Source organism: Pezoporus wallicus, unplaced genomic scaffold (assembly GCF_028554395.1).
Source record: "Pezoporus wallicus isolate ANWC-B61680 ecotype Strahan unplaced genomic scaffold, APGP_CSIRO_Pwel_v1 scaffold_2584, whole genome shotgun sequence".
NCBI lineage: Eukaryota > Metazoa > Chordata > Aves > Psittaciformes > Psittacidae > Pezoporus > Pezoporus wallicus.
The window spans coordinates 8,253,007-8,267,584 of NW_026642851.1; the positions used below are offsets into that span (position 1 = coordinate 8,253,007).

The window sequence follows — 14,578 nt, forward strand, 5'->3', positions numbered from 1 at the left end:
GGACAGAGAAAATACGGTTTTTGTAAGTGTATTCCTCTTTCTTTTTTAAGCTGATTTTCTTCCTCTGCAGCTTCTGTTTTATTTTCTTCCCAAGTTCCCATCTCTTCCTTCATTCGCTGTGCTTCCTTTGCCTCAGAAGCAGCTAACAAAGAGAAAGAAAAGGACAAGAAGTATCTGTAACAGCAGTCCTTATGGCTTGCACAGAGATAGGGAAGTTACTCTTTTTAGTCCTGGTTTTATTTGTGGTGGCATGATGGGTCCACTTCAGCATGGTGTAATGAACTATTGCCTCCATGATGGAGGTGTGTTAATTGGGAATGTAGGTGCTGCTACTCAGTTGCCATTCTAAGTGAAGTAAGTTTGCTTTTACCACTTCCATTGTCCCTTCTGAGGTTGGTTTGGCTTCATGCCCCTTAGGAGCAGTAGAAAACCAGCAAGGTTTTCTTTAGCATTCATACAGTGGTGGCTGTCCTCCTTTGATCCCGCTTTTAGTGGGAGATAAGGCTTATTTTTCCGATAGTTTTGGAGTAATTTGTTAACAATATAGGAATGTGAAAGCTCAGGAATCTTGAGAACTTTTCAGATTCTGAATTTAGGGCACCTGGTGTTTCAGATGCTTCTGTCCTCTGGTGGTTATTTTCTCACTTTCTTAATTAGTCTAGTCCCTAAATTTATATCTTTCTAGTTCTCTGTTCTTTCTTCATAGCACTAGTTTACACTACTTTCTCTTGCGGTGGGGGTTTTGCTTGTCACAGTTCAAGATTGCATATCATTTTACATGCCATGAAGGGAAACATTCTCTTCCTTTTTTTTTTCTGTTCTAGCAACCATGGGAAAATAAGTGAAAATACAGGAAAAAGGAACTCTGTTCTTGGCTCTTGACCCTATCAGCAGAGAAGTTAGGAACAGTTTTGGGAGCAATCTTATTTATACCTTCCAAAACAGGGGAGGAATTATGAGGAAATTCAAGAGTACACCTACAGTGAGTGATCTGTGCTGAAAATTCAATTTGAAAGGTTTTTCTGCAAGTCTTCAGTAGGCGAGATTTGGATGTTTTCATGCAGCTGTAACGTGGAAATAAAGATCTCATATTCTCAAATTCAGCATGGGCAAGGCAGATACTCCTGTCTTGCTCAGAGAAATGTACTGTTTTTTGCCTTTTTTTTTTTTTTTTTTTTTGCTTTAAATTGGCTATTCAGCTCAAAGTAAATAAGTAAATGTGAGTGAGGAAGGAAAGTTTCAGGTTAAGCACCTGAAGTTTTTGGGGCTGGCAAAAGTGTAAGTCTGTTTAAGGGAATTTTCTGTACCATTCTCGCTGTGGGTACCCTAGAAAATGGCAGGTTTATTAGCTGTCATTGTTTGATGCACTTCTCTTCAGGGTGCAGAATGAATGCACACACACAAAAAAAGACAAACTGCAATCAGTTCTAGGACATTCCTGTGTGACACTCTCAGACGTTAAGTAACCTGCAGTACTAGATGGTTGGCTGCTTAAGCTCCCCAAAGTACGCATAGTATCTGAAGTATTTAGAATTTACATTACCTTTGGATTGGAACATTTTAAGACTTAAAACTAGAGACTTGGAAATGATGCCAACAAACCTATGTAAGGAATAATCCTTTCTTGCGGTGTAAAGTAACTTATCCTAATTATGGTAAATTACATTAGACATGTAATCAGAGATTATTTCCATAATTTAGGAAGACCCTTATACTCTTTTAAGATTTTTTTCAGGCCACTTCTAGAAGTCTGTTTCTTACTTTGGAAGTAGTTGAGCTGTTGAATGCCAGAATAGCTCTTTTACAAAGTTCAGAATGCAGGTAGTACAGATTTCTGTTGCTTATCTGCAAAGCTAGTAAAGGGTGGGTGCCTTATAGAGAAACCTGTCATGCTTTAGATCAGTCATTATGTAAAGAATAGACAGCACTTACAACAATATGTTAGTATATTGCTAAATTTCTCAAAAATATACTTCCTCTGGTAGTCATGCCATGAAGTCATACCAGTCTTTTGCTGATACTAATTAACTCAGTGTAATCTAGACTTAAGTGATCCTTTCTGCAGATAAACAGTATGATTTGTAGTTGAATTTGTGGTCAGTTTGGTTGTATTTTCTGGGTTTGTCTTTCTAAGAGTGATTTGTATGACATTAAATATGTGTGGTAATTAACAAGAGAATAATGAAACATCTGGAGATCATGATATTGTATGGTTTGGTTTAAGCAGCATCATTCCAGAAAAGGGAAATTAAATCCTTACTGCAGTACTAGAATTATCTAATCAATAGAAATAGTGGATGCATGAAAACCAATTAATGTATTTTATGTGACTATCAAAACACCTCTTGATGGTACAATTGCTCAAAAGAGGTTCCTACCCACAGTGTCAAAGGTAAAATATGAACATGGATCACAGACTGTTGGATACTGAAATTACTCGGTTCTCCTTATAACTTAAGAAGGAGATACAAAAGGAAAAGCTGGCATATCCAGAAAAAAAGAAAGAATTCTCAATAGAGTGTGTTGCTCATCCTTGGGACTCATTGCGACAGGAAATTGCCAGTGCTGATAGGTTTAGAAAGTGTGCTAGATGCATCCCTCAGTATGTAAAAGACAGAGGGGGGTTTGGTTTTGTGGTGTAAGATGTCAGTGCAAAATAGTGACTTTCCTTCCAAAATGTGGAAGAACCAGGCTAGTAAAGGCTTCTCCACCTAAATTTTATTGTTTGTCACTTAAAAGCTGTTCTAATTCTTTGTTAGTTCTAGGCAAAACAGGTAAAAATATAATTTTCTTCTCATTTGATCTAACTGAGGATTTTCGGGATGGGGGTGGAAGAGAGTAGCAAGGAGGAAGAATTTACAGCCAGAGGGAAAATTCCTTCTAACATGTGACTCAACTAGAAGAACAAAGGAATCATAGTTGCAAGTAATCTAGTATTTAGCCCTATTAAAATCTTTACTTTTTGCATTTTCCTCTAGCTTCAGTAAGATTGTCTTCACACAGACGTAGTGCAGTATACAGGTAGTCTGAAATGCGGTTACATGATTTTCACAGTGCTGCATGCTGAGACTACTGCATCAATGTTTCGGTCTAGCAATAAATGTTTTCTGCCTTCAAGCTGAAGCTTATTTAGCTTGGCTTATCGGGTGCTGCTGTAGCAACCATCAGTCTCCAGGCAACTGAGGCACATTGACCTCTTCGTTGAACTGAGTGTAGCACTACTTCAGTTTAGCTGCCTGAGACAATAGTAATGGTGTTGAACATGAAAAATGTGAAAATAAAAATATTTAAATAAAAACAAATGTTTAGGTTTGAAAACGATTTCAAGTGTATATACATGGTATATGCTTTGTTACAAGCTGCAAAGTTCGTTGCTGAGGCAGTGCCCATATAGACCTTGTATAAAATGTTGGGAATCTTGCAAGCATTTTTACACAGCAGTAATTATGCTACAGTAGGTTTTTACTTAGATAGTAAAGACTATTGGGGTTTATTTAGAAAGTTAAAATACCTGTGTTTTTGCATAAGTGGCTGATAATTACTACTATTTTTGAAATTATAGATGCTCTTTAAAGTAGTTACTGTTCTTTCAGATCCATTGTTTCCTATATTAGAGTGTCTGGCTTTCTTTAGAATACTCGTGAAGAAAATAAATTGCTATATGGGTATACTGGGTTTGTTCCCTAATCAAGTCATTCTTTTGGCTAGTCAATATGAGAATGAAATTGTGATTCCTGATACAGAGGTTAATGTTCTTAAGGAAAACAGATTCTCGGGTAAGATACTGCTTCCATTGTCTATGCAGAGCACATACAGGTTAAGTGCTATGGAAGACAGAAGTAGATGGAAAGGATGGAGGAATAAACTTGAGGTAAAAGGGATTTGTGTTGCAACTATAGCTCTGGTTTCAGTCAGTTTGTGGGGGAGGTGGAGGAGTCATAGGGTCTTATCTCTGTATAGCCTCCTTTTTTAAAAACAAAACAAACATGCAGCAAACCCTCTTAATGAGGTAACATTCTACTAAGTCATTATACAAGTCTTTTTTATGTCTAATTTATAAATAAATAGATTTTAATTGGTTAAAATTTTATATAATGTTCAGTTTAGCATGGAAGAGATGAGTAAACTGGTAGTACAGTCGAGGTTATAGCTTTTGCACATTATTGGAAGATAGACCTTGTACCCATGTGTTTTTTAATGACTTGATGTGCCCTTGTTGTACACTGGGCAGAGGTATAAATTAGTTTCTGTAGGTGTGCCATTAATTTTTCATTTTGCCTTTCAAATCCCACTGTGTTTCCCAGTTGCATTCATTCATGCCCTTCTTGGAAAATACTTGAGTGCTGCTGTTTGAAGGTTATAGATGGTTTCATTTAATGGAAGGATTTATTTATACATTCACTCAAAACGATTCTCAGAGACAGTATTTGATTATTTGCTTATTCATAAACAAGGGTCTTCATTACAGCTAGAAGTTTGAAGTACTTATTTTTACTACTAACATAAAAATTACTAATGATGTGAATAATGTACCCATCGGATGATTTTACATGTCACGTACACAGTTTTCCTGACAGATTTTGATTACAGTAATTTATAAATTTGTAATTAATGCTCTTTGTGATTGAAAAGTTGCTTTTGTCTTTTAAGATATCATGAACGCTTTTTCTGATTTCAACTTTTCCAGCCTCCTAATTAAGCTTTTCAGTTAATTCCTTTATTTTAGCCAGTTAATGAAAACACTGATAGTAAATTTGCACCTTGATTATCTGTCTTAAGCAAACCAAACCCAAACTTTAAGGACTTCAAAGTGCTTGGATGGTAATGGTGGCATATGGGAAGGGTTATCTTTTCAATTCCAGTATTCCTTTCATAGAATGAGTAAAAGACTACAGTGAATGTTTGGGCTGACCCATATTCATGATGTATGTGTGATAGCAGGTGAGGTGAGGTTGCCTGTAAAAAGTACACCTTCTGCTTTCAGTCATCAGTAGTACTGGAGGCTATTTTAGTAAAGAAGTCAGTAGAGTTTGTTTGAAAATCAGTTACGTTCAACTTACAACTATGAAAGCCAAAGGATAAATTAAGAAGGTGTAAATGCAATTATTGGTTTATTTAAAATACAGTGTTTATCATGCTGCATTTTAGTTTTATTTTGTGTTGTGTTAGTTATTTTGAAAAGTCATATGATGGTTTTCAGAAGAAACGTGGAAATAGATTTTTATTAAGGAATTTCTATGTTGTCCTCAATTCCGTCCTTGACTCCATCTGTATTTCTTGGCATATAGGAAAATAAACAGGAATTTGGATTTTTTTTTTTCCATTGGAAACAAGGTCTAGATAAGATTTATAAACAAATTCCATGTTTGGGGTGAAAATATTCAGGCATTGTGATACATGAAAAGCTGTTGATGTGGCAGAACTTAGGCGTCCTAGAAACCTGTTTGCATTCCTGCAATTAATTGCAGTCTGACCACCCTTCTATGGGGTATAGTGGCATCCCAGATGAATAACAGATTTCAGAGAAGGCAAGTGATGATATGTAGCCGTGGTCCCTCCACATCTCCTAAATGAAGTTGAAGATGATACCGGAAGTACTGAGACAATAAAAGGAAGCATTAACACATTCTTCCCATTGCATTGAAAGAAACAGCAAGAAAGCCAAGAAAAAACAGCGGTTGCATGCTCTCCGCTACATAACTGGCCATAAAAATTCTAGGGATAAAAATCACTTTTATTCACTTCCGAAGTTAAGCTAGGAAACATAAGGCCAGGTTGCTTTTGCTGCTGTCACTTGATAAGCATCTCTTCTCACTTCTCAAGTAAAGCAGTTAGTTTATATGTATTATCAATTTTTTATTATCATTATGTACATAGCATTAATATGTTTTCATATCTTAGCTCATTTAATTGCAATGCAGGTTTTAATTTTGATGTTATTTTCAATAGTACATTGTTCTGCTAAATGTTGCTTATCATTGACTAAAATACATCAGCTTAAGGTAACTTAGCAAGCAGCCGGCCTAGTACTTGAATTTCCTTCCATATGTCATGAAAAAAGGCAATTGCATGGAAAGGAGTAGTGATGTCTTCTCAGAAGTGTAGCAGGATAGCTCGCAGAAAATTTAGCTTGCAACTTCATGTGCATTAACATTTTTTATACTTTCTGATGGTAGCTGGCCATGAGAAATAGTTGCTGGCGATATCTAGTGCTCTTGATTGCTTTGTGTTAATAGGAACAAAGGGTAGTTTTGCAGCTTCTATCACAGCATCGTGCTGTGATGAAGAACCTAGAATGATTGGTAGATAGCATGACCCCAACCGCATTCATCTGGTACTCATACTCTAAGGGGTATAGACAGTACAGGAGCAATGTTTTTATTTTAAACAAGAAATAAAAATAACCTTTGAAATTATTGTTGACAAATATATATTAGCTGAAGTAGGTAATTAGGTGAACTGTCACTAATTGTAAAGCATCACCATGATATAATGCAAAGCTACAATATAGCAATGACTATTTTTAAAGCAGAGAGGAAATGGGATGTTGACTGGGTATAAACTGATTAAGAAGCATCTTGGAATTGGTTGTTCCAGCCATCCATGTTGTCCTATCATGAAAGGAGGAGAGTTCAGTAATGGTTTAACTACAATTAAATCCCTCCCCTTTCTTTATGGAAACTCAACTGTAGGCATTTCAGCATTAGCCTAAACAATAGTTTTGAATATGTTAAGCCCCTAACAATTAGGGAGCAGTTTGGGGCATTGAATAATGTGGAATGATGCAATTGAACCTGACAGCTTCAACAGTCAGCCTACTCATGGGACCCGAAAGTTGTTCACACTTGGTTTCATCTCTCATCACACGCTGAGTATTAAAACCTTACTGGTGTGGAGCTGATGCAGAAATGAGGCCTGTTATCAGAAAATATTTCATAGCATAGAACTTGAAAGGTACAGGGGAATAGGCATGCTCAAAGGTTCTTAAATGTTTGAGACCTAATCTAATTGTGTACACCTAAGTATTGTACCATTTTGCAGCCCTTTGGTGGTTTGTTTTTTGTTGTTTGGTTTTGTTGTTGGTTTTTTTTTTTTTTTTTGTTTAAAGAACATAATAACTTTTGAAATGAAGAAGCTGTTTTCCCTGGAAACTTAAGTAAATATCCAGTTATGAATGCAAATAGTTGTCAACTTGGAAAGTTTTATAGTCACACTGTTACAGTAAAATACAGTTTTGGAGTGATGCAAGCAAATACCAAACTACTTCAAATACTTCAGAGGATATGTATATATACAAGTTAAATTTAGTTAAGTTTCAAGTCCTGTTCTTCTAATGAAAGAATATAGTTGCACTTTCTTGCTGTAGAAGAAGTGTTTTTAGGCATCAATCAAATATCAATCATTTATTCTTACTGCACTTGGGCATTCCGTGAATTGCAGTGTATCTTCCTTCAGTGCTGCTCCGCTGCTTATTGCTTTACTGATTTATTGAACATGCCATAAATGAAAGCAGGGTATGCTATACCTCTAAATGGGCTGAAATCCTGCTGCTAAAATCTTTCAGGAAAATTTGCTGCCTTTTCAAAATAAATACTTAGCAGTCTCTTTATTTCATTAGTTCATACATTTTGATCATGTATTGTATTGAGTATGTAAACAGAATCAGCTGAAATAAAGAATCATACAGCTTTAAAAGTTCTACATTTTAGAATATGTTTCAGTCCCGTGACCTTAATATGTATTGACAGGATGATTGCGCATTTTTAATAAATGCTAGCTACAGCTTGTTTCGACTGCGAGTGAAACACGAAGCTTCTATTTCACCTTTAAATAATGTAGCACTCCTCCACCTTCTCTACTTTCCTGTCAGATGAAGTCGTCACATATGTAATAAAGCTTTGCAAATCGTTATTCTTGTCATTTTACCTTGCCATTTAAGGAAAGTATTTTCAAAGTTTTTTATTTACCTTCAGCTTACTTGAACAGTTTTATTAATGTGACTTTTTCCTTTGAGAGTTGCTTAGGATACATGATGGCACTAGAACTTCTGTAGTTCCAACTTGTTGTAGGACACCTTTACTATTATTTTAAAGTATAAACAGGGGTTAAGTTTAGGGTGAACCACCACTTGTGAAAAAACTCAAGTTCTTAGATGTTGTTTAAGTCTTTTGATCTGTTGTATCAACCCACTTAGCAAACATTGTTTAATTCCTTTGATGTCTTTTGTGATGTGATGGTTACTCAAGAGACTTTAGGAACTCCTTTCAAGATACTCAGATACTTTTAGAAAGTTCTTAAAGCTATTTGGTCATGTTTCAATCAAATAAACATGTATTTGCCTTGCTGATTATAGCTGCCCTTCCATCATAAATTAATATATAGTTGCTATTGCAGTTTTAAGCAACTTTGCAGTGAAGCTTACGCAGAGTAAAAGTATAGCAGCTTCTGTTTAAAATGTGAGTAGTACACTTACTAGAATTGAGAATTGTTTTATAAAATAATATTATTCAAAACCTGAACAGAAATAAGACCGGGTGTTTGTAGTTAAAAAACCTAAAAGGCACGAACTGTATTAGTAGAATTCATAACTTCAACCAGTTTATTTAAATGAAGTATATATATTTTATTTTGGTAGTCTCGTCTCTTAGATATGGGAGCAAATAATGGTTGAATCTTGTAAAATTCCATTCTGTAAGGTTTCTTCAGTGAAAGGATTTGACAGAAAACGACGTTTTTGAAGTTAGTTTTGGTTTTGAGAGGAAAACAGCTGTAGGTTACTAAATAGTTGAATTGGAATAGGCACTTATTAAGGAATATAGCAGGAGCTGTGTGGTATTGCTGCCGTCATCAGTAAGTGTTAAAGTACTAATACGTGCTGTACTTCTGGAAGCTGTTATATCTGGGTAGGTGGAAATGCCTGTAGTATTTTTAAGATTCAAAACTAATTCACATTAATTCTAGAAAAGACATGCAGTTCCTTAAAAAAGGGAAATAACAGCCACATTTGGAGTGAAACTGTCATTTTTGCAATCTTGTGCATGTACCTTTAAACTGAGAAGTGAAAAAACCCTGATCATTGTAAATAATTACTTGTGGCTTTTTTTAACTTTGTGACAGTAGAAGAATATAAGTATCAGGCACAATTTCTCACCAGTATATAGTAAATAAAGCATCATTGAAAACAGTTGTGTGAATTCATAAAAGTCCATTCATCAAGTTTAATATGTTGGCTGAAAGCCAAAACTTAATGGTAGTGTGTGATTCTTTCCAGAGACATAGTTTATACTCTGTAATATTTTGCTGTAATAACCAGTATGTTTCCTCTGTCTCTTGTGTGCAGTTATACATGTCAAAATGTCCCACAAATTGAGTTTCTTACTGTTCACCTCCATTTTTTGTCGTTCCCCCCCCCCCCCCCAAGTAAAGGTTGTTTACATTTTCTTAAAAGATTCATTTTAAGACCAGTGATAACACCAGTTGTGTGTCTTTGACTTCCCCCTCCCCCAAGTATTGCAGTCCTTGCTTTGTTCTGAAGTAATTTTTTTCATCAGGTAGGAAAATGCCTTTTTAATAAGGCAGTGCCTTTTTTTTTCTTTGATTGCCTGTCCCTGCAACTCGGCATTTAACACAGATCTTTTCTTCGAAAGGCAAAAAGCGTAAGCAGCCAAGGAAGAAGGTATTTTTATTGCATTGGATTATGCAAGATTTTGGCCAGCCTCCTTAGCTTCATCTGTTTAAGGGTTCATTTTCGCTTGTTTGGCACAAGTCCCAGCAGAGACCTTCAGAATTGTGGTTAGCAACATGAATGAACACAAACTTTGGGAGCTCTTCAATAAGTAGAGCTGGCCAACTGCCAAAAATACAGTTCCTTATATGGGGTCAGGGCAAAGCTGTGATTCCCTGAGCCCCCTATTGTATAGAAAACATACTTGTAATGGCTGTTTGCGTTCTTTAAAATAAAAACAAAACAAAACAAAAAAACACCAGGCTTCCAAGTCTATCAAAATAGGAAGTAACAAAATAGTGTGCAGGTTTTACTAATGACGGAGTCGAGCAAAGGAAATATGGCTCTGTGTAGTTAAACTTACAGAGCTGAAAGTTGGACCTTTTGACCTCCACAGCCGGCTTGTGATGTAAGGAACCCAGGCATTTGTGAGACATCTGTTGTCTACCTGCCCTTATTTTGTAAATGGTTTAATAAGATTAAATAATTAGTAGGATAACCACATGATCCTAGCATTGAGTGCATACTTCAGGATTGCGGGGAAGGCTACCCATCCTGCTACACTGGGGTTGTTTTAAAAATGCATTTTAGGTACTTTTTAATATTTACTGCAGTAATTTTTACATTGGAAGGGGTTCTTTCTAGTTAACAGGTCTTGCCAATAACAAGTAAATCATGCTTTAAAGCTTGATACATTTTCAGAGTGCTGCAATTTTATTTCTATACTGATGAATGGAAATGAGTATTTTTTCTTTTAAATATATTGGTTTTAGAAAACATTGAACTTAAAATAATAATTGTGTATTATGAATATATTCTTTAAAATATATTTAGCATTTCTCCCTCTTTTTTATGAAAGGGATTCAAGTACTAATTGGTTTCTTGCAGGCAAACACCCTACCTGGATCATCTCTCAGTCTGCCGCCATCCCACATGTACGGCAATAGGCTGAATCCAAATTCAGCAATGGCAGCGCTTATAGCTCAGGCTGACAACAGCCAAGCAGGTAAGCGTCCTGCTGCTGGTGACAAAGGTGCAACTTTACAGACTTTGGTGTTCTTGAAAAGATTGTGGAATTTTATTTTTGAACCCTGCTCAACATCTGTATAAAGTTGTGATGTGCAGGAAGGAAATTCTCGGTTGTCCTGCAGAACAGCGCGGGTTTCCTCCCCCCCCCCTCCTTTTTTTTTTCTTCCCCCCTTTTTTTTTTCCCCTTTTTTTTAGTCCCTGAAATGTAAATGTTTAAGCAGAGCCATCAGCAGGCAGGAATGCAACAATGTCTCCTGTGACTTCTGTGATTGATGTGTTCAGTTCGGAGCTCTTTGCAAGGAGAGTAACAGAGCTCTGGGTTTTGTCGTGAATAGCTGAAACCTTTATTTGCATAATTCATGAAATTGCATTACATACAACTCGGTGTGAAAGAGATCCCGTTAGAGAACTTGCGCAGCATTTAATAATCTTGTGAATATTTACCGGTTGGCATTTGGGTCCGCTGGCTCTCCTCGTTGGTTTTAATGAGCTGCGGGCTTTGCTTTGTCTCCTTCCCGGGTAAGGATTTGTTGACATGTCCTGGTAGCCATGCCTGTCTGGGGGAAGGGAATGAGTTTAGCAGTTTACCAAGAATGGATCAGTCATGTCTTTGCCCTCCAAGAGGTCGGAGGTCGCTTGACTCAGAATGGGGGGAGGGCAGCCTTGAAGGCGGCAGATAGGGTTATTTTATTGAGAGGCCATAGGGAAAATAACCCTTTTGAGTCCTTCCAAGCAAAACGTTTTTGTGTATTTAATGAGGCCTTTTTTGTTTGTTTTACTACCTTTCTAGCGAGGGTCTTTCCTATGCTTCTGCTTATAAATAGGAATTAGTGAATTACACACTTTCATAAAGTTTTCAGTAAATTTGCAGAATAAGGTGTGCTTGTTAGACGGCAGCAGCAAGTTTAATGCGTTCCATATTTTATGAGTTGTTTTGGGATGCAAAGTGTTAAAAAAATACAGAGCATCAGGATTTGCTGTGATAAGCATACAGATTAGCTGTCCACAGCTGTGATTCATTACTTTCACCGTACAAATTAAAAGTGGCTGAGGGGAGGGTACTGCAAATGCAAACCACGCTTCTGTGCTGTAAAACTGAAAGGAATGAAAGAAGTGAACATAATCCATGGCCTGGTACAGCCTCAGAAATGTGTAAGGACAACACCTTACATGATACAGTTCAGCAATCTTAAACTAGTTACGTATTCGCTCTTCAGCAGTAACTACAGATAGAAGTTGAGATTTAAGGTATTTTTAAAGTATCTGCATCAGCTCTAAAACTCTTATCTAAGACGAGTCGATTTATCAGCTGTGAAATATTTACACTGCAGATCAAGATCTCGGAGATAATAGCCGCAGCCTTGTTGGCAGAGGAGGTTCACCCAGAGGAAGTCTCTCACCACGGTAAGCATTATTTACATTGGGGAGTGCAGGCAAAGGAAATGTTTTAAGATTTGGAAACTTCACTGTCTTTTTACTAGTAATACATAAGTGTTTTAAAAGCCTATATATTTGTGTGTGTGTGTACGCACACGTGTGCATACATTTATTTTTCTGTGGATATAAAAAAATCCCAAAACCCTAATATGTCCAGATAGCTAAAAAATGTGCTGAAATTTACTTTTATATCAACTGAAATTAGGTTTACAAATGAAGGACTTTATGTTGGAAATGGAGACTTGCTTTAGACGGATTTATCTGTGATTTACTCCACATGTACTACTTATCTCAGATTAGTTATTTTTAATCTTATTTGCAAAAATTCCAAAATCCCGTAGATTTAAGACTACAATGATCAGGGGAATAAGGTGGTCTGAGTAGTTAAATATCATTAAAAATATCAATCAAATATTTTCTTCCTTATCCATCACCACTTCAAAATATGCAACAGTTCTCGCGTGGGGGGTGGGGAAATACCTTTTTTGTCCTGCTGCATTTCACCTCTACTACTGAAGTTTGGCATGAGAATTCTGCTCGAATTACATCATGTTATTTTGTTTTAAAATACTTGCTGTTGAAATTTCAATATTGTCTTTTAAATACTTCAGTAATATTTTCCCTGTATTTTAGAGTGAACCTTTGTTTTCAAAAGACTATTTTTATTCCATATGAATTAGATTTTACAGTGTTATTACTATTTGTTTTGTTTTGTTTTGTTTTTTTGCTTGGGGGCTCACCACTGGGATTTTATCTTAAAAAGGATTTTAGGACACCTAAAAAAATGGTAGTTACAAGATACAGCATTGTAACAATGAATTTGATTGTTACAGCATGTGTTTATTACAGTAATTTATAATAAATACCTCCAAATTAGATAATTTAATGTACATGGCTGGTGTTGTTGATCTTGTATTATATTCCTTCATTAATCAAAAACGACTTCTTGTCGAATGGGGTGAGAATATCCATTATAGTACTTAGGTGCTATTAACGAGTCATGAACTGGCTTTTCAGCTTTCCAATATGTGTTGCCTCTAAGACAATAAAAAGAGAATTTACAAATCAGTTTGGATTGTGTTCCTGATATAAATAGCATATATTTACATTAGCATATAAATCTTTGTATATGTAAGAAATGGGTTTGTATATATACAACCAAGTAAGTTAAGAGAATTTTGCAGAGGGAAATGCTCAACAATTAGGAAATTCCAGAACTTCTGATTTTGATGAAGTAGTTCTCCTCCGCATACATGTTGTGGTAATTACAAGTTTTAATGTCTTCTTAGTTAATATGCAAAGACTTTGTCTTTATACGATTTGTGGTAGGCCGTAAGTTGCGTACAGGCTGTATTTACGTAGAATATCTGAGAAGCTAAACTCCTTAAGTATGATGCTTCTATGGAGTGTGTATTCAGGATATATACATTCCAGCACTCACAACATGGTCAAATTTCAGCTGGTTTCGATGATACAAAGGCCACCTCAGTCCACTATTGCAGAGCTTCCTTCAGCATATGGAAGCTGTAGTATTTCGCAAAGAGCAGATAGCTTTTGCTTGGCAGTAGATTTGTCCAAGAACAAGACAGAAAAGGTGGGGGGGGGAGGGGTGGTGGAGGAGAAATTACTGCTGTAGTTCCAAAATGGAAAGATAGAAAAACTTGGTCTGAAGTACCTAGCATGGAAAAAATTTAGATAACTTAGCCATTCAGTTCAGTAGTCAGCGAATTTCACCCCTGGTTTGTGTAATAAGGAAGAGCAGACGTACGTCAGTGTTTCTAAAATGTGTAGCAAATTCCACACCTGCCCCAATTAAATATTTTTGGTTTATATATATATGTAGTGTGTATATAAAAATGATTATTTAAAAGACCGTTTGTAGTGATTTAAAAGGTAACTTCAAAAATCTGCCGTCTGAAAACTTGGCAACTCTGAATGTTACCTGCTTTGTCTGTTACCATTATTTTCCTGCAAGTTCTGACTCTGTTCCCTTTGAAGCTTATGAGATACATAAATAACACACTTCTCCACAAGAACCATGTCATTTTCAAATAGTTGCTTAAAATAAAAACACTTGCAGAAACAATTGTTTGCTGTTGATGACACAGCTTTTTGGAGAAGACATATGTGACTCATGAGCTGTATGGTCATTTCGGATCCATATTGTTATATCTTTGTTCCTCTATATAACCACAGTGTAATGTTTAAGCTGTCATATTTAAGATTTTAATATATATATATGAGAAATATAAATATGCTTGGTATATGTGAGCTGTTTCTGTTTTGCAAAGGAATTGCTATGTTTCCCAAGGTGGCACCTGAACTTTTTTTACCCTATACTTAACCTTTGATTTTAAAATGTATTATGTAAATACCTGCATCAAAATA

General features: G+C 36.0%; 1 protein-coding gene across 4 annotated transcripts in view; it reads left to right on the forward strand.

The window, feature by feature from the left end:
- The window catches only part of MLLT10 (MLLT10 histone lysine methyltransferase DOT1L cofactor), a 129,951-nt gene that overhangs the window by 98,805 nt on the left and 16,568 nt on the right, over positions 1 to 14,578 (forward strand). For all 4 annotated transcript variants that reach the window (XM_057432614.1, XM_057432617.1, XM_057432618.1 and 1 more), the window contains exons 13-14: positions 10,613 to 10,730; positions 12,085 to 12,157. In XM_057432614.1, the coding sequence (XP_057288597.1) occupies positions 10,613 to 10,730; positions 12,085 to 12,157 (191 nt within the window). The remainder of the gene's footprint in view (positions 1 to 10,612; positions 10,731 to 12,084; positions 12,158 to 14,578) is intronic.